The 25,016-nt window shown below is 31.1% G+C and overlaps 11 protein-coding genes across 11 annotated transcripts, besides 3 other annotated features; 8 read left to right on the top strand and 3 right to left on the bottom strand.

Moving 5' to 3' along the window:
• TVAGG3_0243450 (spectrin binding) lies at positions 1-2,300 on the top strand (the record flags this gene model as incomplete). The annotated part of the gene is made up of 1 exon (XM_001317167.1): positions 137-2,164. One exon carries the CDS (start codon positions 137-139, stop codon positions 2,162-2,164), a length of 2,028 nt encoding a protein of 675 aa, XP_001317202.1.
• Positions 2,301-2,415: 115 nt separating this feature from the next.
• Positions 2,416-3,493, bottom strand: TVAGG3_0243440 (ribonuclease inhibitor domain-containing protein; the record flags this gene model as incomplete). Its single annotated transcript, XM_001317166.1, has 1 exon — positions 2,481-3,185. The coding sequence occupies one exon, from the start codon at positions 3,183-3,185 to the stop codon at positions 2,481-2,483; it is 705 nt and encodes a 234-aa protein (XP_001317201.1).
• A 50-nt stretch (positions 3,494-3,543) lies between these two features.
• On the top strand, positions 3,544-5,706 carry TVAGG3_0243430 (pectin lyase-like family; the record flags this gene model as incomplete). Its single annotated transcript, XM_001317165.1, has 1 exon — positions 3,544-5,706. One exon carries the CDS (start codon positions 3,544-3,546, stop codon positions 5,704-5,706), a length of 2,163 nt encoding a protein of 720 aa, XP_001317200.1.
• Positions 5,707-5,783: 77 nt separating this feature from the next.
• Positions 5,784-6,908, bottom strand: TVAGG3_0243420 (spectrin binding; the record flags this gene model as incomplete). Its single annotated transcript, XM_001317164.1, has 1 exon — positions 5,784-6,908. One exon carries the CDS (start codon positions 6,906-6,908, stop codon positions 5,784-5,786), a length of 1,125 nt encoding a protein of 374 aa, XP_001317199.1.
• A 1,093-nt stretch (positions 6,909-8,001) lies between these two features.
• On the top strand, positions 8,002-10,306 carry TVAGG3_0243410 (parathyroid hormone-responsive B1 gene family protein; the record flags this gene model as incomplete). The annotated part of the gene is made up of 1 exon (XM_001317163.1): positions 8,002-10,248. The coding sequence occupies one exon, from the start codon at positions 8,002-8,004 to the stop codon at positions 10,246-10,248; it is 2,247 nt and encodes a 748-aa protein (XP_001317198.1).
• Positions 10,307-10,503: 197 nt separating this feature from the next.
• On the top strand, positions 10,504-12,018 carry TVAGG3_0243400 (regulation of vacuole fusion, non-autophagic; the record flags this gene model as incomplete). The annotated part of the gene is made up of 1 exon (XM_001317162.1): positions 10,504-12,018. One exon carries the CDS (start codon positions 10,504-10,506, stop codon positions 12,016-12,018), a length of 1,515 nt encoding a protein of 504 aa, XP_001317197.1.
• A 12-nt stretch (positions 12,019-12,030) lies between these two features.
• On the top strand, positions 12,031-12,867 carry TVAGG3_0243390 (regulation of vacuole fusion, non-autophagic; the record flags this gene model as incomplete). Its single annotated transcript, XM_001317161.1, has 1 exon — positions 12,031-12,867. One exon carries the CDS (start codon positions 12,031-12,033, stop codon positions 12,865-12,867), a length of 837 nt encoding a protein of 278 aa, XP_001317196.1.
• A 727-nt stretch (positions 12,868-13,594) lies between these two features.
• Positions 13,595-14,128: a mobile genetic element.
• Positions 14,129-14,594: a mobile genetic element.
• A 1,868-nt stretch (positions 14,595-16,462) lies between these two features.
• On the bottom strand, positions 16,463-16,678 carry TVAGG3_0243360 (uncharacterized protein; the record flags this gene model as incomplete). Its single annotated transcript, XM_001284471.2, has 1 exon — positions 16,463-16,678. The coding sequence occupies one exon, from the start codon at positions 16,676-16,678 to the stop codon at positions 16,463-16,465; it is 216 nt and encodes a 71-aa protein (XP_001284472.2).
• Positions 16,679-17,812: 1,134 nt separating this feature from the next.
• Positions 17,813-25,016: part of a mobile genetic element that runs on past the window's edge.
• Positions 18,410-19,237, top strand: TVAGG3_0243350 (uncharacterized protein; the record flags this gene model as incomplete). Its single annotated transcript, XM_001317159.1, has 1 exon — positions 18,410-19,237. The coding sequence occupies one exon, from the start codon at positions 18,410-18,412 to the stop codon at positions 19,235-19,237; it is 828 nt and encodes a 275-aa protein (XP_001317194.1).
• Positions 19,278-20,177, top strand: TVAGG3_0243340 (uncharacterized protein; the record flags this gene model as incomplete). The annotated part of the gene is made up of 1 exon (XM_051227770.1): positions 19,278-20,177. The coding sequence occupies one exon, from the start codon at positions 19,278-19,280 to the stop codon at positions 20,175-20,177; it is 900 nt and encodes a 299-aa protein (XP_051112756.1).
• TVAGG3_0243330 (phage tail repeat-like family) lies at positions 22,190-23,944 on the top strand (the record flags this gene model as incomplete). Its single annotated transcript, XM_051227769.1, has 1 exon — positions 22,190-23,944. One exon carries the CDS (start codon positions 22,190-22,192, stop codon positions 23,942-23,944), a length of 1,755 nt encoding a protein of 584 aa, XP_051112755.1.

The raw sequence follows: 25,016 nt of genomic DNA, 5'->3' as shown, positions 1-25,016 counted from the left end.
TTTTGATCTCATATCAAACAAGAACGATAGACATTTATTTGGTCATACAAAAACATTGTTAAAAAATTGCATGAAAATATTATAGATATATGTTATAAATCCTAAATTTTGAATTTGTCTTGAATTTCAGAATAAAATGGCGCCGAAATCTTCTCGCAAGGATGAAGAAATAGATTTTGTTGGTCTACTTGATTCCATTATAGCAGACGATGTCGACCGTTTCAAAATTATTATGAGTCATGCAGTTTCTCCTGATATTTATTTCAATACAAATAAATATAATCTTCCAAAAATCATTTCAGGCTTCCCAACAATTGTGTCCTTAACAACATTCTTCTCAGCAGTGAAATGCTCGTATGCAATTGCAGAAATGAAACCAAAATTTGACAAACAAGATAAATACGGACGATCAGCACTACACTTTGCCGCAGCAGGCGGAAATATCGACTTAATTAAACTAGTTGCACCGAAGCCAGAGCATTATTCCAAATTTGACAACCATGGTTTTCATTCTCTTTCTTACGCAGCAATGTTCAACAGATTAGAAGCTCTTAAGTACATTATGCAGTTTACAGATCAAGAAAACAACAAACAAGCCCTTTATACCGCTGTCAAATTTGGAAATTTAGAAATTGTCGAATTTTTGATCAAAGAATTACATATTCCTACAGATATCCCCGGCATCATGAATGCAGCCTGTGCCAGTGGAAATACCGAAATCATGGACCTCTTGAACGCTTCTGGAATTCCATTTGATGAAAACGACGAAAAAGGAATTCCTCCTTTTGTTGACGCGATAATTCATGACGATGTCAAAGTACTGATGAAACTAGAAGAGAAAGGAGTTGACATATTATCAGATAATCGACCATTTGTCCCAATAATCGAAGCTGCTGCTTGTAATTCAGAAATTATTTTGAATTTTCTTTTGAAAAAGGGTGCTGATGTAAATTCACACAACACGCATGGTGCAACACCTTTGTTCGCAGCGCTTTCAATGCGAAATGTCGGAATTGCCAACAAATTACTTGATAATAATTCAGATATTTCTCAAATCGAGAATATATTAACTCTCACAGCAGAAACAGGTGATTTAAACCTTCTTCAGCGTGTTGTGAGTCTTGTTGGCGAAGATTGTCCTGAGTTACACTCCAAAAAATTGTTAATTTCTGTTTTAAACACAGGAAATTTCGAAATTTTGCAGTTTCTTATCGAAAAAGGACTTGAAATCACAGACCAAGACTCAATATTCTTTAATCTTGCAGAGAAGTGCATAGAGAATGAGAGTCCATCAACATTAGCTATGATAGGAATAGAACCTTTGAAACAAAAAGGACTTTTTAGATTTGTTTTGTCAAAATTGATGCAAAAAGGTGCTACAAAAGAAATGATATCAATCAGTGAGCAACTTCTTGTTCATGAGGATGTGAATGTTTACTGCGGAATGGCTAAGACAGAAATGTACTTCAGATTGCTCGAAATCGACAGCCCAGAATTATTTGATTTGTTTGTGAAAAATCGAAAGGAATTTGACATCCAAAAACTCATTCGTTTGAATAGAAATGGTACTTGGGAGAAACTGTTGAATGCTGAAAAAGGAAAACCTTTGAAATTACTTGAATACTTCTCAAAGAATTTGATGGATATTAATGAATTAAATGATGATGGAATTTCGATTTTGCATTTCGCAATTTCTAAAAATTGCAATTTAGAAACATTTAAAGAGCTTATCTCTTTAGGTTGCGATGTTAATTTGTTGTCTACTGCTGGTACATCACCTTTACTTGCCGCATGTTATGCGAAATTGTTTAATATAGGATACATTTTATTAGAAAAAGGAAGTGATCCAAATATTAAAGGAAAAATTGGAGAACTTCCAAGTGAAATATGCAGTGAGAATGAGAATGGATTGTTTTTGTTGGCTTCTATACTTTATAAAGGTGGAGATGTAGGAAATTCACTCGAAATTGCTGCCAGAAAAGGAAATTGGGTAACAGTTGTTTACTTAATTAAATCAGGATATGCACAATCATCTAAGTACTCAAAAATTATTTCGAAATCTCTTAAAGAAGGCAAGGACACACATGAAATCATTCAAATCTTAGCTAAGCAAAAGAACTCATTATTTGATAGTATTCTAAGTATGTTTAATGTTTGTAAATAAAGATAATTATTTGTATAAATTAGCTTGTTTCAAATGAATTTATATGAGGAAACAACTACAAATATCATATCCATCTAACTCGATATGTATTTGTACCTCCAAGTATTAATTGTTCTGTATTTCTTCCATAATTATATCATTATTAATTTCCTCTCCATGAGAAATAAGAAATACAACTGATTTTACTGTATCATATATTGCTGCATAATGAAGTGATGTGTTACTAAATCTATTTCTTGAATAGACATCAACTCTTTTGAAATCTAAATGCAAAATCAAGAAAAGTTAAAAAAAAATCCTGATATATTTGTAATTTTTATTGCAATATAAAAACATAAATATATGACATCAAAAAAGATTTCAAGCCAAAAGAGAAGAGACATACTTCTTTTGACTCCATTTTATAGTAGTAATAGATGAAAGAAGAGTCATATAAGTTGCAAGGATAAGTTGTGGTGTTGTATATTTTATTTATTTTTGTTCGATGTGGGAGCATTATTGTTACATTCTCAACATAACCGAAACTGCGCTTATCAATCAACGAAAGTGATGCTTGCAATACAACTGTTTCAATTGTTTTATGTCTTGAGAATGAGTAAATTCCAAAGGATTTGACACTTTTTGGAACGATAAAGGTTTTTTGATGATTATTTGAAGGATATTCAATCAATTTCGTGATGCCTTTGTCATACAATACTCCATCAATGGAGGCGAAGTATTGATTATTTTCATCTACGTCAATTCTTTCTAAGAAAGGGAGAAGATTAAATGGATTTGCTTCATTCATGTAGTTAACATCTCTAGGGATGAAAAGACTTTTCAGCGGCACATTTGTGAATGGATCATCTTCAATCCTTTCGAGTGTATCAGGAAGTGTTACAGATTCTAAATTTGGATAATTTAATGAATTGCTTCCAAGGATTTTGCATGATTCATGCACGATAATTGAAGTTGTATCATTAGTGACATTTTCTTGCCAACGCAATAGTTCATCGGGGCAATATAGAGTGAGTTCTGGCATATCAAATCAATCCATTGAAATTTTGAAAAGTGACAATAATCTTACAATATAAAGAATCTGAAAAATCCATGCTAATAGTGTGTTAATAAGCCATATTATTCTCAGATCGCTCAAAGAGAGACTTCATGACTACTAAATGATATAAATGACAAACTAGAATTTGGTTAAATGTTTATCTAAAGTTTATTCAATCATCAAATAGATATCTAATTCATTTTACTTCATGCATTCATAATCTCCTCCTTGTGCATACTTGATTTCCATCATATTGATGTAAGATGAGCCTAATAATTGTTCTTTGTGTATAAATAAACGGTCGTAATTCAAATTTTGAATTGATAATAATCGTTTTAAAGTAATGTTTTTGTTTTTTAACTTTATTTCGGCACGAAACTTATATGTTAACATAAAAGAGTCGAAAAGTAAGAATTGTTTCGAGAAAGAAGGCTGTGATCTTGAAGCATTGCGCACTACAATTAAAAGAGGAGATAATATCTTTATATTAGATAAATTTATTGATAAAGAAAATTCACAAGAACTTCTAGAGATATTAAATCAAACAACAAACAAAGTTATTTCGATAAATGGCCACGATACCACTATAGTTTCGCCAAATTATCCATTTATAGAGTCAGCAGCAATATATGCAGAAGATACTCAGATCCATATTTCTGGATTTCGATTCACTGATTTCAGAATCCCCATTTTAAATGCCCAAAGATCTGTTTTCAACATTTCAGACTGTATTTTTGAGAATACAGACGCTTCTCTCAGCGCAATACTAGCATTTATCGCATGTAATATGACAATTCGCAACGTAAAACTCACTAATCTTAATGCAAACACGCAATCAATTTTTCTTGCCATAAATTCAACGATTTCGTTTGAAAAATCTAACATCACAAGCAATTTCATAGAGTCTAAAGACATAAGAGCGGCATTACACTTCATGACTTCAAAAGTTTCGTTTACAGATTCATATTTTGAAGGAAATATCATAGAATTGCCATTAATAGCCGGTGCATCTAACTCATCTATAGATATTAGTCAGTCTAATTTCTACAAAAATGCTCCTTTGACCTTAATTGCCGTTGAATCTTACTCAAATTGCACAATTTCGGATACAAAACTGAAATTAAACAAGAATCCAATAATTTCTGCTGTCAGAGGTGGAATTTCTATCGTTAAAAATGTAGAAGTAACAGAACATTACACTCCAACTTGTTTATATGGTTTTACTGATTCAAACTTATCTATTTTATCCACTAATTTCAATAACATCCAAATAACACAACTTGCTACATGTATAACCCAAGAATTTCCAGATTATACTTTGAAATTAGAAAATGTTGGCATTTTTGACTCCACTTCTGTCAATTCTATCTTTTCCCAGACAGGCGGAAGGATAATTGCCAATAATCTGAACGTAACTAAGCTCTCTTCCGATGCAGATATCGTAATAATTTCTCATCAGAACGGAATTGAGACAACAATGGATCATTTAACACTGCAATTGATATCATCCACAATTGTGATATCAACAGCCTTGGCTTCAGTAAATATAACTAATATTTCGCTTACAAATTTCGATTTCCATTCAAATTCGATTTGTGGCGCACTTTTTGAGAATGGAACTATAACAGTCAAGAACTCTTCATTCGTTACAAATGAATGTCTTCCTCGAGGAAACTCTATTCCTTTGGCAATTTTGACGACCAGCGCAACTCCGAACGTTTACATCGAAAACAACACATTTAAGGACAATACAGCATTAACAGGTGCAGTTTTCTTTGCAAATGTCTCAGGAAAAGTTGTAAATAACAAATTTTACAAAAATCAGGCAGTTCAAGGCGGAAGTCTTGTAGGAAATCTTATGAATATCACTGTAGAAAATTCGGATTTCGTCAGAAACACCGGTTACAATGAAGGAGGAGTCGCTTCTTTCATGAATGGATCTGTTTCCTTTTCAAATTGCAATTTTGTAGGCAACCAAGCAACAGACGGTGGAGTAATTTCATCAAAGAACTGTACGAACATAACGATAACGAATTCTGTTGTTAAGAAAAACTCTGCAGAACATGGAACTTTTATTCATGACGAAAATTCAGAAGTTATATGGATAGCTGATACAGAAATAGATGATAGTTTATCAGAAGCTATGTTTATCACTAAAGAATATGATTTAAGTCGAGCAAAATTTAATTGTAAAGTTAGATGTCTCGAACCGAAGCTAGAAGATGTCAAAAAGCTTCTAAAACGAGATGAAGAAAAGGTTCCTGAAGCAACAAATAACGCAAAGGCCGAAGAAGGAAAAGATGATGAAGAAATCAAAATTGATCAAGAGAATGAAGAAGAAGAAATTAATATTAAGGGTGATAAAAATACATCTATGGTTGTATTTCTTATTATTCCTATTATTTTACTATTTCTTATCTTTATTATTATTAAGAGGGTTGGATATAGAAATATATTTGTTTTTATTAATAATTTTGGATCAAAAGATAACCGTTATATATTGTAAATATACTGTTTCATATTTTAAAAATAATCAAATAATTTTTACTTAAATTAATGTAAAGATAACTAAAATAATACAATTTATTCATATGTGGAGGAATTAACTCCTCTTGAAATAAGAAGTTCCGCTAATTCATTGAAATTTTGTTTCATTGCTATATCAAGACAAGTTTCGCCATATATAGCTTTTGCATTGATATCTGCACCTACTGAAAGAAGCATTTCAATGTCGTCAATTTGATTTCCTTGTGCTGCATTATGCAGACATGTTAATCCTTTATTATCTTGTGCATTGACATCGGCTCCTTTTGAAATAAGTAAACTTGTATACAACTTATTGCCATTATCTATTGAATAATGAAGTGATGTTTTACCAATCTTATCTTTGACATTGATATCTTCACTTTTTAGCCGATCAAGAATGAGTTCTAATGAACCACCATCGAAAATTAACTCAAAATGAAGTGGAGTTTGTCCTTCTTCATTTGCTGCCATAATATTTATCCCAGATGTAATAAGGAGTTCGTCAATTGATGTACCACTATATATTGCATAATGAAGGGCATTTTCTTTATGAATATCCAATGCATTCAGTTCAATACCATGCTCAACGAGAAGTTGTGCAATTTTGAATTGATCATGTTTTGAGGAAGTATGAAGAGCAGTTTTATTTTTGTAATATTTTACATTTATATCCACTCCATGAGAAATTAAAAGCTCGGCAGTATTTATATTACCTACTCTGGCACAATAATGAAGTGGAGTCTTACCTTTTTTATTTTTTGCGTTAAGATTTGCACCATGTGAAATAAGAAGTCCTGCCATCATTTGAAGACTCAGATTTGCGGCTAAATGAAGAGGAGTATCTCCACAAATATCTTCTGAATTAACATTTGCCCCGTGTAATATAAGTAAATATGCAATTTCAAAATGATCGAATTGAATTGCATAATGGAGAGGGGTTTGGCCTTTTTCATTTCTCAAATTTGGATCTAATTTATAAGGACCTGACGAACTTAATAATAGCTTACAGACATCTTCATTTGCATATTTCGTTGAATAATGCAAAATCGAAGAAAAGTCTGTTGAAAATTTCGAAACATCGAGCTTTTCATTCATTAAAATTTCTGTGCTTCTTGGAAAAGCAACAAACCATGGAACAATTGAGTTTTTATCTTTTTCCAACATAAGGATCATGGCCTTCATGTTTTTGGAACTTATTATTGTATTATCTTCAATTAAATTCATATCATATAAATTCATTTTGAACACATACTCAAGAAATTTATTGTTATGTGATGAAATGATATAAAACATGCATAATTTGTCAATAGGATGAAACTTTAAACATTCATTGATAATATCAGTATTTCCTCCAATAAACGAGTAATGAAAACAAGTAACAGTGATAATTTGTCCCAAACTTGAATAGAGAAAATTAAAAATATTGATTGATCCAAAATACGCACTGGCTTCAATTGCAGAAAGATTTTCAAATTGAATAATGTCTACTTCAATGTTTTCTAAGGAATTTTGAATTATATAATCTTTAAATTTATCAATTTGATCGTGCATAATTATAAATTGAATTTCATTTTCTTTAGGAAATGTAGAATTTTGTATTGATTCAATTTTATATATACCATAAGATATTAATCTAGCATTTAAATCATAAAGTTTATAGCAATATTCGAAAGACGAGTTAGATTCAGGAAATTTGGCTAAGAATTCATTAAATAATTGAATGTATATTAAGGCAGATCTATAATTATATACAAATGAAGGAAAAATACTGGATAAAACATCGCCTGATGACATTTTATACTTTGTGATTAAAATATTTGAGATCATATCAAAAGTCTCATCAACTGACTCTACCGACTCTATGTGAAAAACTTTTTCATATACTGTAATGAAGTCATCATATTCCTTCAAGTAGTCATTATTCATTGTGAACAAAAATGTCAAGTTTTGCTTTTTCCCCGATGCAATAATAAAACTATGCAAATTAATCGGCAAAAATAAATATTACAGTTTTATGTAGGAATTTTACAGCCAATTCAGCAGAAATGATATAATTTAATTGAATTTTCATAAAATATTTCTCCCTAAAGCTGAAAGTATGAAATTTAGGGTAGTTTGTAAATAATAATATATTTGCAACAATATTGTTAATAAAAAACATTATAAATTTTTGGATTTCCTCTAATTCAAAGAAATATTCGATAATTAATTGATTACTATTTATCAGCGCTCAATAGTATGTATATATTTATCTAAAATCTTCATTATTTAGCTGATGTTTCGTTTGAGGGAACTCTGGCAATCAAAAATCCCTCCAAACGAGGAGTTCAGTCCCGATGCATGCGTTTCTTTTGAGTTGGGAAACACACCATTCATTGCAACAGGCAGCTTTTCGGGTACATTAAGATTTTATTATCCATCAAAAGCAGATAACGGTATTCCATTTACAGAAATAAAAATCAAAAACCCTATATTACAACTCCGATATGGTATTTTCTTAAAACCAGAGCAATACGCCCTTGCTGTTCTTCAACCAAATTTAATAACGTTGTATAGCTTACAAATCACAGATAAAACAATGGTCACGACAGAAATACAATCATCCATTCTCTCTCATTCAGCATTTAACTTCATTGCAACTCAAATTGATGGATTAACATCTCCACCTTCGATTATTGTTCAATCACTTGATGGATTCCTTACCATTATAACAGCCAATGCTGCCGATACATATCCTATTCCTCATTTCTTTTTACCTGGTCCTTTCACTTATATTCCGTTACTTGAGTCCTTTATATTTGCTGCTGCAGATTACAAGGTTATTTGTTACAGAAAGAACGTTATTTTCGCAAAACAAGCCGCAGAAGCCAACGAAGAGTGGAGTTACGTGATTGGCGAACAAGTCGTCTCAATTCATGCATGGAAACGAGTTGTCAAACATGCAGGAGCATCAAGCTTCGATATAGGTATTGTTGGCGAGCGAACTCTTGCCGTCTTAACAGATAATGGCAGATTAAAGACATTAATGAAACACAACGGCAATACGATTTGTTCTTACGCATATCAAGCATCTCCAGAACAAAACAAAGTCTGTAACAACCTAATTATCGGCTGCGAAGACAAAACATTAAGTATTTATATAAATTTCAAAAAAGTTTGGCAGCTTTCATTAAATGTTGTTCCTATATCATTAAATGTCGTTAATATACCTCCAAACAATGGTTTGATCTCATTTATGGACTTCGAAGGAACATTATCTGTTGGATATCTTGGAACTCACGAATCCGGAGATCTCGGACTTCCTGCATTACCACGTATCACTAAGGAACAACTTAAAGACCACATGAACAAAGTTAACCAGAGAATTAGCGAAATTCCGACAGCCGACCACTTACAACTTTTTGTAAATGTTTCAAGGGCTTCTCCATCAATTATTGAACTCGTTTTCCAGTCAAACCAACCAGAACTGAAGAACGTAAGGTGCTACGCAGATGTACCACTCTCAATCAATAGAGTTGAGCCAATATTGGTCGGAAACATGTCCCAAGAAGAACAAACTTTTCGCATGAATTTTGTCACTTCACTTTGTCCGGCCAGTTATCTTTCTGTTACATTAAATGCATTGTTTGAAACTAAGGAAGGTCGCAATCTGTCCAAATCAGTAAAATTCGATATCCCATTCGAGTTGTACGTAAAGAGATGCGAGCCGAGAGTTAAAATGCCTGTTTCTGCAATTGTTTATGCCAATGGAGAATTCATTACATTAGTTCAAGCTTTCTCTAATTTTGTGTTACCTGAAAAACACTCGTTTAGCTTTGTTTTGGCAAACGGAGATGTCGTGTCTCTAAGTGAAGATTCAAAGAACAAAAGATACAGAATTGAAGCAGAAACATTTGATAAATTGGCTTTTCCTTTGATAGCTTTACAAAAATCGTTATCGTCCACAAAAACGACTCTCAAATACAAAGATGCCATTCAAATTAATTTGTTTAATGACATCGTGATTGAGCATCATAAACTAAGAGTAAAGGAACGTGACTTGAAGAAGAAGTTACATGAATCAGTGAACGAACTCGAGCATGTACAAAAGGCTTTGATTTCTAGATACGAAGCGGCAACTCCTGAACCTTTAGATGATTTGAATTCTTTGTTGTCAAATGTGACAAGTGATCTGAAAAATTTGACAAAAATGATTGAAGAAAATCAAGCCGAACTTGAGAAATTGGATGGAAGATTAGAAGCAGGTATAACAACACTACAAACATTGTTGTTATTATCTAATGATTTCGAACAAAACAAACAAGATTTGATTCAAAATGTAATTCCAAGAAGATGCCAAAATATGACACCTGGATGGGAAGAATGTGCTTATGCTGCTTTGTCGTACGTCTTGGAAGTACTTACAGGAACAAAACAAAGTACTGCATTTGGTGCTGAAGCGGAGTTCTTGAATAACGTCGAATCATTGACAAACTTGTTTATTTCGCTTGTTGAAAAGCTCGGAAAGGTACCTAAGAAGTAATTCTGCTTTGAATTTTTATGATATATTTTTGAAATATTAGGTTTATTTTATTTTCTTTGTAAATTGTATTTTTCATTTTATATCTATTTCTGTTTCTTTCAAAGATTATTTGTGCTTATTGAGAAAAAAATCAAAAATATTAAAAATGATTTGGAAGTTTAATCATTATTAAGCAATTTCACAAAGATCTAATTCTAGACACCTGATTTAAGTTACTCAATTCTGATTTAATTCATTTTCTCTGATTTCGATTTTATGGAGTTTGCTCAGGAATTCACATCATCATTAAATAATGTGAAACGAATGGGCCCAACAAGCTTTGTATCAGAGAGAATCTATGTATTAGAAGAAGGAGAAACAGTTTATCATCAGAATGTAAATTTCAAAACAGATAAATACGCCGTTGCTAAAAATGGAGGAGCAATAGTAATGGCTCATGAAACTATGTTAAATGATGATGGCTATTATAAACAATTAAACGTCTATGATAGTTATGCAAATTTAATCTGCGAAATATCACTTGAAAAATTCCAAAAAAAGATTACTGCGCTATTTATTACACAAGAGGAAGTTACTATCGTTGTCTTTTCGGACGGAACTTTGGCTTCATTTAATTTAGGCGGAAATTTACTTACAGAGAATCATCTTCCTGACACACAGTGGGGAATGATAGGTGCTGTTGAGTTTTGGCGCACAGGTTTCTTTATTAAAACTAGCAATATGATATTCATTGTAAGAGATTTAGTTACATTAAACGTAGAAGAGTTTTGTCAACACAAATTAGTATTCTCCTGTTTTGCAGCAGTACCAACAAATAACGATACAAGGATAGGACCTCAGCTTTGGGCAGGAGATGATAATGATAACTTAGTTTTAATACAAAAGGACTTAATGCAATTACAAGAGTTTCCGAAACCAATTACATGTCTTAAATTTTCACCAGACTACCAGTTTTGCCTTGTTCAATGCGAAGAATATTATTATATTTTCGATGACAAATTGGAAGAAGTTATCTATGCATCCGTATTTGATGACTTTATACCAACCGATATAGCATGGTGTGGGTCCGATGCCATAGCACTGTTTCATTACAACACGGTTGTTTTTATTGGAGCCACAACAGACTGTATCAAGTGGGAATTCGATTACATGATTGGTTTCTCGCAGGAATCCGATGGAATCAGAATCTTTATGAGCGATGAAGTCCTATTAATAAGGGCAATTACGGATTTGGCTCTTCCTTTTGCCATTTGGGATAAGAGTAACGTTGCTGTTCAGCTTTTTACGAAGATGCTTGATAAAGATGGCCTCGCATTGAAAGATCCTTTGCCAGATTACACAATGCAACAGGTTTTAGACGCTATACAAGGTATGTCTGCAGCATCAATCTTCTTTAGAAAGTTTGAGCTGAAGAAAGCCCTATTAATCGCTTTAATTCGGACAATTATCGAATTGCCAGCTCCGAAATTCGACTATTCATCAGATGATGAGCTTCTCATTCAAGCGAAGGACTTCTCAATAATCGAAAACCGAATGGCCGCGCTCAGAATCTGCGAACAAGTCGGTCGAAATCCTTATAATATTCCGATTACATACGATGAGTTCCAAAATATCTCAGCGGAACGTCTTATTAAGCGTTTATGCAACAGGAAGATGCATTTCCGCGCATTTAGAATTGCAAAATACATTAATGTAGAAACAGATTTTATTGTTTCGAACTGGGGAGTTCAATTAATCGATTCCCAACCCGACGACAATGTTGTTATATAGAGATATGAGAAGATGACGAAGACTGTTGACGCAATTGAGCTTGCAACAGCCGCATTTGAAAAAGGAAGAGAATCTTTGGCCTATCAATTGCTTTCCAGGAGCCCATCCAAAGCTCGCGGAGTTCCTTTATTGATAGATAAGAAGATGTGGGACGAAGCTATTTCAGCAGCCGCTGATTCAGGTGATGCTTCACTTTTAATTTACACATTGAATTGTGCAAAAGAAAATGGAGCGAATTTGGCCCTCAAAAACTGCCTGAAAAAGAGCGAAATAGCAAGGAACGAATGGTCATATTATGTACCAGAAGAAGACAAATTAGAAGCTTCAAAGGATACATCTCGTTACGTTCTTCAACAGATAAAAGTTGCCTTGAAAGAAGGAAAAAGATGTCCATGGGGAGCTAAAAAATACCAAACAGACATATTCAAAGTTTTGAGTCAAATTAACGGTTTGAAGAAAGAATTCAGAGCTTTGAAAATTGCTAACTCAGGAACGAAGAAAGAGATAAAGAAGATGACTCCTGTACAGTTCTATGACCACTTAACATTGTTTAATTGCTTAAATCTCATAAAAAGATTGGAGACTATTTGTAAATTAAAGAATACAATTGATAGAAGGCTGAATGTCGGAATTGCAAGTAAATCTGAGATTGTATTGAAGTCCGTTAAACCAGAAATCCTTGGAAAGAACTTCGACATGTATTCTTCACGAATTCCAGCTGATTTGATGAGATTTATCATTGAACCAAGCACTGAACCAATTCCAGATCCATCTGCTAACTCAAAACCAATCAAAAATGATGACTCAGACTATTATTATGAAGAGGAAGAAGAAGATCAGAATAAATAGAATTTTGTTATTTTTTTGTTTGAAATTCAACTTTTTTTCTTCACACAATAAAATTAGATGTGACATATCAAAGAAAAGTCATAATCGACAATCAGAGGTGCATTTCTGCATCAAAAACTATTAGAATTTTAATGAATCATGCCATTGTTTGGAAAGGTAATCACATTCACAGCTTACTTCCATGCTTGAAAGATTGTAAGTATTTACTAATAGCTCAAAGTTGCTTACTTGAAAAAAACAAATATTTTTACTTGAATTATGGAATGTTATAACATATTAAAGCGATATGCATATGGCAGCTAAGTACTCAAGCTTTGCTTTGTTGCCTTATAAAATGAATTACACTTTAGCGTTTTTCACAACATTATCGGCACTTTTTTGGAATAAGGCGAAACTATGAAAAACCCCTTACATGTCATATGTATATCTATACTCAGTCGTTATTTTTATGAAGAAACAAATATAGACAAAAAAAATTATTAAACAAAGAAGAATTATCCCTTATGAACCAAAACCTAAACTTAATACGGTTCGCGGTCCAGTTATAAAAGGCGGATGGATCGGATTAATTGTTGTTTCCTTCATAATTATGATTACTATCATTGTATTCTTCATAATTAGTTTCCTATGTCCAAAGAAGACAGTCAATACAAACCAAAATATAGTTGTAGGTCTATTAGAATAAATATTATATTATATTATAGTTGACAAAACTTTTATCTTTAAGGGTGCACACGAGAGGATCATGTAAACTTCAGAATTTAGAACCTTATTTTTAGGCATTATCTTGGCTACCTATTTAGGCTCGAAAAGCAAAAAATATCAAAAAATACAACTTGACTCCATTATGACCCTTTCATGGAGGTAGTTTTTATCCGCTAGTATTTTCCCTTTGAATCTCTTTACAATTCGAAATCAAATTCAAAACTCAGTAGAAGAAAGGAAGAATCGACTTACTACGGTTGTAATACGAATAAATACATATATTTAATTATTTTTATTTACATAATAATTGTTTGAAGCTCATATTCCAACAAATTTTTAAATAAAAACATTAAAATGTTGAAAATGTTCATATATTTTAATAGGGTTTTGGCACTTTATTGAGGAATTACTACATACATAGTCGAACTGAACTTGATATTTTGAAATTTAAATTATTTATCAAAATTAAAATTTAACTTGAAATTTATAATTATTTAGTCATATTTTGCATAATTCTAAGTAGATTTTGTAAAAAATCAAGAAAGAAAAATTTTAAGGGAGGCTTCCGACCAGATAACGCTTTCAATTTTTTGTGATGTTTACAAAAAAGTGAGATTCGTTAAGCGTTTTTCTCGTTGAATATTGAGTTTTCCGAATTTTAAGTTATTCATAAAGCACCTCTATATTATCCCCTATCTATCGATATGATTATTTTTGAAAAAGCTTGCTATGAATTCGGAAATGATTTTTTTCGAAAAAAATCGAAATTTTCTAAGCTTTTTCTTAGAAGTTTTTTTAGGCCGTTATATCGAAAAATTATTTTTTTGATGAATGATATAGGTAGAATACTATTCCAAAATTATATTTATTATAATTTTGGTCGATAAAAATAAGCGGATTCAAAACTGGCAAAAAGGGCTTCGGCAATTTGTGGACGATTCCGAACTGCCTCTTTTTTGAATTTTAATAAGAAAAATAGATTCATCACTATGTATAGATATTAAAAAACTTGGTTTTAGATTCATCGTTTTTTGTAGTCACGTAGTAGTATATGTTGAAGGGTTGTGTGACTTTTTTTGTAAACGTAAGAATTCATACAATATTGAACGATTTTGTATCATTTTTTTTAACATATGAAGTAAAAAATGTATGATTCTTACGGTTTTTATTCTTACGTTTTTGAATAAATCAAGATTTAAAAAATTTTCAAAATTGTAAGACATTTACACTCAGCCCATACATAATGAAAATTTATTTTTATTTTGTATGAAACCGATTTTAAAAATTTATGAATAATTTATAAAAAGTTTTTATTCCTACAATTCCTATATTACCATTAATAAAAAGAATATATTTTATAATAGTTTCATTTCGAACATGTTAAAATTTATCTGCATTTCGAAAAATTTTATTATAAATGATAATATAATTTATTAAATTAATATATAACTTATGAATTTTTACTTTTTGTATGAAATAAAATTTAGTATTAATAAAGATATAAAAAGGTGTTTATGAATACTTTAGCAGAACTTCTACTGGTAGAGTTTATACTGGTTATATATGGTGTCAATTTTTTAAAAAATTTTGAATTCAATGAGTTATATCAAAAATAAAATTCTTGAATAGAGTAAAAAAATTTAAATAATTTATTTAAATATTTTCTTCTGACATTTTTGAATAATTTATTTTTTTAATTCGTAAGAAAATGAGTGGATCAAGATTCGTAACCGTCAATCAATTAATGGATGCTCTTTCACCAATTCTTGAAAATGTTAAACAAGTAGATGTTTATTTCGATGATTATGTAGAAAGTTTATATTATAAAGGTAAACATAATATTAAACCCATTGCTTTTGCATTTGATAATAAATTAATTGAAAATGCAAAAATTTGGGAATTAATTCCAGATATTGAATATATAACGAATATAACTAATAAATGGTTCAAACGAATTCCAACCACAAAAGTTCTTTGTAAATTAATGATCAAAACCGAGGCCAAAGAATTTCATGAATTTACATATCATCCAAATAAAGTTTCAGAACTAGAAAATGAAAAACTTCAGAAAAAATTAAACGATAGACTTTCAAATGATCGTATTGAAAAAATAAATAAACTAGCAGAAGTTGCATTTAATAATGAAATATTTGATGAATATAACCTTGAACTCAGTGATGGGCTTTAAGGACCCGGGCTCAACGAGTCATGATTTATGATATCAATTATCTGATTCATTCGCTCTTCAATAATTTCTATTCTTTTTGTTAAATCATCTATTTTCATTAATGAGGTGATTCTTGATTGAGGAATAGATTTCAAACTAACCACTCCTTTTATTTTTGAAATTTTGAATCCATCAACTTTAAACATTTTATTCAATTTACACGTTGTCAATTCTTCAAATAATTTTTTATTGTTAGCATAATAGTCATTAAATTCTTCAACAGATGAAAAAATTTTTATTTCAGTAATTGGTTTAACAACGTTTATTTTTTGTTGAACATTTTCACTTTCATTTATTTCTTCCTCCTCTGTTTCATTTATTTTTAAAATCGGTTTCATTTATCATTAAATAAAAATTAGAATATAAGTGATGAAATATATTTTTTAATTAATATTAAATCAGAAATGGCGGCAGGATTCTTTAAAAAATTATGGGAAGGAATTAAGAAAGCTGCGGGTTGGGTTCATCAAAAGATTATTAAACCCATTGCAAACTTTTTGGCACCAGTAGCGAAAACGGCAGGAACTATCATAGGTGGGGTATTAGGTACTAAAGCAGGTAATCCGGCGATGGGAGCACAAGCAGTAACGCAATTGGTGGAATAGCTGAAGGAATACTTAATAAAATAGGGGTAGATAGTGGAAAAATAAATAAATATTATTTTTATCTTAGTATCGGTTGAAGTCTTTGATAAACTTTTTCTCCTTTATTTAATATTTCTCTTATTGGGGCAGCTTTTGGTGTTATTGATTCAGCAATGTCACTAATTGCTTCTTTATTCTTAAATATCCAATTTGCTCCTTTCTTCATTGTTTCCCAAACTTTATGCGCTCCTCTTTTTACTTTATCCCACAGTTTCTTAAATATACCTGCAGCCATAGTTGATTATTTCATTAAAATTAAAAATTCATTTTCATCTTTTAATTTTGATTTTTTATTTATTAATAAATGACGACTAACTATTTGGTGCCAAACACTAAACCGATTAATGGAAATGTGTTTCATTCATTCGAAAAGATAAATGAAATATTCGCAAAGAATGACGGTAGAAGATATTATAGAGAACTTGAAAGTTCATGCTATGACTCTGATGCTCCATATTTTGATGATAAACAAACTCATTTAAGAATTACAAATCCGGCTCATGATGTGAACCAATTAGGTGACACATATATTAAACGCAAAGTTAAAGCAACTCTAGTTTCAAATAAAGCTTTCACATGTGATGCCGCTTTTAAATGCATGCGTTTATTCGTTGGTTACAAATCATCAAATCAAAACTTTAAACAATTAGAAGTAGAAACTGAAAGAGGTGATGCCGGTTATCTTCAGATGGATTGCGCCCGTGAATCTTTTGCATTTGCAACATATAAACCGAAATCAGAAAGGAAAGTTAAAAAGTTTGTTCATTCGTTATATAATAATGTTCAAAAATATGATAACTCAGTATGTGGTAAATATATTGACCCTTCAGAAGTTTTCAAGAAAGCAAATGAAGAAGTTGATGTCACTTTTGATATGATTATTCCGGTAAATGATTTGTTAGCATTTCAGGCGTTCGATGATTATCCTAAATCATTTGGTGAAATCATTCTTAAATATTATGTTTTCAGGGATACTTTAGTATTTTGTCAGATTGACCCGTTAAGAGTTGCTGATTTACAAAATTACGTTTATGAAAAGATAACTGATGAAAATATATGAAAAGATTATGAATCATGTTTAAAATATGATCGCAAATTCCAACAAATCGGACTTCCTGCCAAATTAATTACAAGCTTAGCCGCTACATCTGCTGACGCAACAGTTGATGACGTTATTATTTCATGCACAAAGATGGAAGTTTTAGAGGATAAATGCATTACACCAGGATATGGTTTAATTGAAGAATCAGTTAAAGCAATACCACGTTTATTTAGTAAGGAAGATCCATTCATGATTCCAGCTCAACATATTGACGTTCGTTCACTAAATGGAGGATGCATCACTCCTGAAGGTATTAGCTCAGATTTCTCATACGCTCTTCATAATGTTACAGATGTTGTGTTAACATTTCCAAAGAATGCAATGCAAAGAACAGTTTTAGAAAATCCAATGCTTCGAGGTCTTCAGGTCACTATAGATTCCAGAAACTTCCCCGATCAAGCGATGACCACAGTGGGTGACATATTCTTTACACGTATGCTTCAAGCTTCTGATTTAGATGGAGTGAATGAATGCACGGAAGAATACGAGGACTCATTAACTAGACACTGAATGATGATAATGGCACGCCATTAGCTAGAACATGGAAAGACCAAACTTCATTCTTATGCACTATTCCAGTTCAACGTGATGGAGCGGGTATATTCTTTGATGGATTAGAAACTTTCAACTCACAAGTTACAGTACAAGTGAAAGCTTATCCAATCATTCAGGGTGTAAATGACACTTACTGTTCAAAGGTGACAAATCCTCCTCAGGTTTGGTTTACTAGGACTACGTATTGGACATGGACACCGGATGAAGGTTTGAAATATCATCCAACAGGTACACCACCACAGTATAGAAGTTCATATGATGAAATTTGATGAATAGAAATGTTTAAAATTATAAATTATTTTTGATTAAATGGATTTAAATTCATCCACCCCTTATGAAGAATTAGCGGGAGTATATAATACATACGTAGATGATATGATTAATGAAGCATTGAGTGATAATAGAAATGCTCTATCTAAGGAAAAATTAATGAAAATTCCATATTCTGAATGTTACTTAAATTCAATCACTGCAGCAATTGGTAAACAGAATAAAGGTAAAACATTAACGATATTAAAACAAATTATCATTATTGCTAACACTTCACCCCATTCACATGTGTTAATTTATATCAACCGTTCAGGTTCACCTTCAGATGATACATTTGAATCTTTAAAGCATTTAATCAAAATTCCAATTATTTATTTATCACAAGAAGAAGCAGAAGATTATTTAAAAAACTTTTTAATGTATAAAGAATTATATAATACAATCAAGAAGCAAGGATTAGAGGATAAAATTATTGATAAACAACGGGATGAATTATTTGAAACACTTTCCATTTCAAATTTTGATAAAGAATTTTTGCATTCACTCATTTTTCTAGATGATGCAGTGAAATCAAAACTAATAACTAATGAGAAATCATATTTTAATCAATTATTAACTCAATGTCGACACATTCAGTGTTCATTCTTTATGGCTGTTCAATATTTCAAAGCATTAAGCACAAACATTAAATCAAATCTATCAACACTTTTCATTTTCAGTGGTTTTAGTCGTCAACAGTTGAACGTTATGCTTTATCAAGTGAATTTACCAATGAGCATTAATGAACTTTACACAGAATATCAACAATTAGGAGAACATGGAAAAATAATAGTTGATTTAAATAAAGGAGGTGTTAAATTTGATTAACTTTTTATAATTAATTTTTATTTTTTATTTATAATTAAACATGACAGAAATAGCAAATCTTCTACAGGTTCCATTAAAACAAGGGACAAACAAAAAGGGTGCATATAATAGAACTATGAAAGTTCCAGACGGAATGAAAGAATTAGTCCACATTGTTGCCGGTCGTCAAAAGGATGTTAAACAAATGAGAAACGTTTTAACATTACCAGAAGCTCAAGCATATGCCAAACGTCATGGACCAAATTGGGAAGCACATGAAGCAGACATTACGGGTCCAAATGGAAAACCTGATGGTATAAATGAAGTTTTCGTTACTGATGGTCAAGGTAATATTAAAGTCATAAATGGTTATAAATTAACAATGACGGATTATCCTAAACGTAAAGCATATAATGAACGTTATCCTATGAAATTTGATGAAAATGGAAAAGCTGTTAAACAATACATTGGAGAAAGTGAAAATGGTCCAATTAATTCATACCGTTATAATCCATATTCTTATTTCAATGAAGAATTAAATGCTGTTGAAGAGGGACCGGATGGATTACCACGATATGTTAATCAGTTTGATGGTCAATATGCAAATATTAGACCTGAAATTCCAGCTAAGAAATTCTTTAAAGTTGCTTTATTCGATCCAGTGTTCAATGAACAGAAAGAAGCAATGAAAGCAGAATTTAAACCAATTCAAGTGGCAAGAATTTCTTCATCTTCACTTTCAGAAGCGTTCAAGGAATTGATAAAGAAACCACTTTATTCTCAACAAGGTTATAACTTTGATTTAATTAAAGAAAGTGATAGACGTAAATTAGAAAAATCAGATGGTTTTAAGAATGCATGTAATGAAATGATTAAAGATATTGTAAATGATAAAATAAGACTGGAAGAAACTCAAAGCAATATCAATAACATAATTGGTGCAGTTACAAAGAAAGTATAAGCAAACAAGGATGAACCTTGGGATATTACCGTAACAACTAAATAAAACTTTAAATATATTTTTCTTTTTTTTATTCAATTATAAATGAGAAGACGTTTCACAAGTCAAAAGAACACAAACGCAAAAGCAGAGATTACGGTTGGTTATAACGTAAATGATGATAAATCACGAATTATTCAAAATGTTAAAGTTAATGTTAGCCCTGAATTAACAAGGTCAGCAACACAGTCCAAATTTATTAACTCGTGACTTACCAAGAAAAGAGGAGGAGCAAAATAAAGAAGATGGAGACCCAATCATTTTATCTGAACCCGGTAAAGAACCTGTTGAAATTCCCACTTATCCAACATACCCCCCACCTCTTTCATCAAACATCGAGAACCCAGGAATCTACGATTCCAGTCGCAATGCGCCATATAAAATAGACATTAATTCTGAATTAATGAAAATTTACCGTGATATAATAATTAATAATTATGATTCAATAATAAATTTAATTGACCAATCTGGTTTAATTATTTTACCTTATGAATCATTAATTCACATTATCGCCATTCTTTGTGATGTTCAAGATTCAGACGTTAAGATTCAATTTTTCATAGATGATGAGGTTTCATGCTGCGGAACAGTTGCAAAAATAAATCCTATAAAGGATATTAGCACAATTAAGATATCAAAGAACGGAACAACAACTGAACTTCATTTAACATATAATGATATTTATAATAAAATAGTTGATGAATATAAAATATCACTTGAAAAATTCTTTGTTAAGGCTATTTAATATTCAAGCATTAACATTATCGAATAATAATCCTTTGAATCATAATCAATAATAATTGACCTTTCACCAGTTTCTATCGTTTGTTTTATTTCTTTTTGTTCCCCACTATCTGGATCGGTCATTGTAATTGTTTTTGTTATAGTATCAGCTTTATCTTTAACTTCAATCTTTTTTCCATCAGGATATTTAAACCAAAATTCCAAAAATTCGATATTGTCAATCTGTTCATATTTTAATCTATCAATTACATTTTTAATACCATCTGAAAATCTTATGAAATGGTCATTATATGGGTTTGATTGAACTAAATTTGAATGAAGTGAAATATAACCGTTGATGAATATGACATTGACTCATATTTTCTGAAAACACTAAAATTTATAACATGAATGAATTTCTTATTCGTTGAATTTATGAATTCTTGAGGTAATCTTATTCTAGTTTTATTTATCACTGGAAAATAACGCTTTACCATATTTTTAATCGTAATAAAAATGTCAATTATCAATATTATTTCGAATAATAGCTGTGAATTAAATTTAACAGTTAGCGGAATTTATAATGTTACTCTCGTTTCTGTGAGTGGTAAATTTAATCCCATTCTTTTAGACCCTTCAGATTATATATCATTTATTAAAGATGACCTTGAAAAAACGTATGATATGTATATAAATAATGTGATAGCGAAATGGGATATTAACATGATTTTAAGTTATTTAAATGAATCATTTATCGTATGGTATGAAGAAAATTTTAAATCAAAACCCGATAAACTTTTTGAACTTGATGAAATAAATAACCTTATTAAATTTCCGCTGAAAATTAAATTTTGTACTCCTCATCTTCGTTCATTGTTGGGGATATTAAATTTTGAAAAAGATGTTGGGGATGTTTTGTATTCTGACACTGGTTCCAATTTCATTTTAATCAAATGTGATAAAGTTAATACCCCAATGAGATTTTCACATCAAACATTAGACCCTAACTCTTACCCATCAATACAAAACATTTTATCCATCAACTTAAACACATTTTCTTTATCATATCCGTTTCAATTATCCGGGAATTCATTTATTCTTCATTCAAAAGATTTATCAAATATTAAATTTAGAATAACTGACCTATTTGATTGTGATTTAGAATTCATGAATGAAATATTATGGCAATTTCAAATAGAAAAAATAGCTGATGAGATAACGATTAAATATTTATTTTTAAATCATAATAAATGATTAAACAACAGCAACCACAGCAACTTAAGGCACAAAACACCCAGGTCCCTCAAACCATTACATACGCCATATATGCATATAATTCAAAGACGGCAGAACAAACGCAAAGGTTGAAATATGGAGATTTGGAGATAGTATTGAAAAATGACCATTTCGAATTCGTTTGCAAAGGTGGTGCAGTGATATCAAATATAAAAGAAATTTTATTTATGAATTCAAAAATTAAAGGTATAACGGATGATATAACATCAATTCCACCAGAAGAACAGAGATATTACGCATTAAATGCATTTCCTAAAGTTTTGAAGATTGGAAGATTTAATTTAAATGAGGAATTCATAAAAGGTTTCCTAAATGACATAATGAAGAAGGCGGATAAGGAATATGTGGATAGTGAGTTAAATAAGAAGGCAGATAAGGAATATGTGGATAGTGAGTTAAATAAGAAGGCAGATAAGGAATATGTGGATAGTGAGTTAAATAAGAAGGCGGATAAGGAATATGTGGATAGTGAGTTAAATAAGAAGGCAGATAAGGAATATGTGGATGAAAAAGATAATGAAAAAGATAATGAAATTAAAGAAATGGTTGAATGGTATCATGAATGGACATCAAAGATTTTAAAAACTAAAGCTGATACAGGATGGGTTTCAGGATGTTTAGACCTTAAAGCGGATAAAACATATGTTAACGATGAGTTAATGAAGAAGGCAGATAAAACATATGTTAACGAAATATACCAAAGTTTGATAGGAACAAAAAATATTGAAACTATTGTTGGTGACTTTTCTGTCAATGAAGAAAACAAATATTTTAGATGGGAGTTTGTACACTCCTTAAAAAATGGTATACGGTATAAACTCATTCCGAAAAATAACAATGAAATGTATGTAGGCTATATAAAGAATAATGGTACACAAGTTAAAGTTCCATTAGACAACAACTGCTACTTAAACTTATATGGAGACGAACAAAAGAAATATTTAAGAGTTTATGAAATGGCAGATATGACATTGCCTGACCCAGCTCCAGCACCATATTATTATGACTATGGAGATGACGACAGAACACCACATGTAGACCCAAAAAAGCAAACATTATATTTAGAATATTATAGATATAAAAGATATAATGCAATAGAAAAAACGAGAATAGTATATTATTATACAGATGACAGAAATAAATATTATAGTCAAGATTTTACCTACCCTGAAAACATAAGATTATATTATAAAAAATATTCTGACACAAACCAGAAGAAACCTGAAATAGCTGCACTATATTTTAAGTTCAAAAGAGACAATCCTATAATATCTCATATGTTTGATTTAATGAACCCAGTAGGTTCTATTTATACATCTATGGATGCAAGAGGTCCTCAAGTAATGTTTGGTGTTGGTGCATGGGAACAAATAGTTGACAGGTTTTTGTATTGTGCTAACAGTTCAAAGGAAACAGGAGGTTCAAAGAAAATAAATATTGAAAACCTTCCACCGCACACTCATACAGGAACTACAAACTTTTCTGGCGACCATAGTCACTCATTAAGAGACCACCCATTATACAACTCAGAATATTATGCTGGCAATGACGTTTTATCTCCAGATTATAACCATTCGGCAAAAAAGACTTTTCGACCAACTGAACCAGGAGGAAATCATTCACACACTTTCACAACAAATCCAACAGGCTTGGGTAAAGAATACATGCCACCATTTATGACTGTATTCGCATGGTACCGCGTTCATTGAATGAACTAAATATATTTTATGTCTGTAATTAATTAGGTAATGAAGTAATGGATGAACTGCAGAAATATATGTTTTCATGAATGTTTACGTTAATGGTTTTTAGGTCATTCAATAATTAATTATTTTTGAAGAACTAAAGGTGTCACTATGTCACCATGTGTCACCAGGTCATTTAACTTCTCTGAAAAAATGAGACAACATGACATTTTGACAACATCACAGGAGGAATGTAGTTATGACTTATTTTTGAAGAACTGAAGGTGTCACCATGTCACCAGGTAATTTAACTCATGATATTTTGACAACACAGGAGGAAGGTAGTTATGACTTATTTTTGAAGAACTGAAGGTGTCACTACGTCACCATGTGTCACTCGGTTATTTAACTTCTCTGAAAAAATGAGACAACATGACATTTTGACAACATCACAGGAGGAATGTAGTTATGACTTATTTTGAAGAACTGAAGGTGTCACCATGTCACCAGGTAATTTAACTCATGATATTTTGACAACACAGGAGGAAGGTAGTTATGACTTATTTTTGAAGAACTGAAGGTGTCACTACGTCACCATGTGTCACTCGGTTATTTAACTTCTCTGAAAAAATGAGACAACATGACATTTTGACAACATCACAGGAGGAATGTAGTTATGACTTATTTTTGAAGAACTGAAGGTGTCACCATGTCACCAGGTAATTTAACTCATGATATTTTGACAACACAGGAGGAAGGTAGTTATGACTTATTTTTGAAGAACTGAAGGTGTCACTACGTCACCATGTGTCACTCGGTTATTTAACTTCTCTGAAAAAATGAGACAACATGACATTTTGACAACATTTACGAAAATTTGATCAGCCCAAAAATAAAGTTAGTTTTAAAATTATTTTTATTTTTTTATTCCTATATAAATGACAGCAACAAACAACAGCAACTATATCGTTTCTGATGAAAAAGTTATTGATTCATTAGCTGAGGAATTAGTTGTGGCAGAAACTAAAACCCTCAACGAAAGAATTGGTGAAAACAAGATTGATTTACATAACTACCTCAAACACGATGGAGGAAG

The sequence above is a fragment of the Trichomonas vaginalis genome, chromosome IV (assembly GCF_026262505.1).
Source record: "Trichomonas vaginalis G3 chromosome IV, whole genome shotgun sequence".
NCBI lineage: Eukaryota > Parabasalia > Trichomonadida > Trichomonadidae > Trichomonas > Trichomonas vaginalis.
The sequence above is the reverse complement of the archived record's forward strand: the minus strand, read 5'-3'. Positions and strand labels throughout refer to the sequence as shown.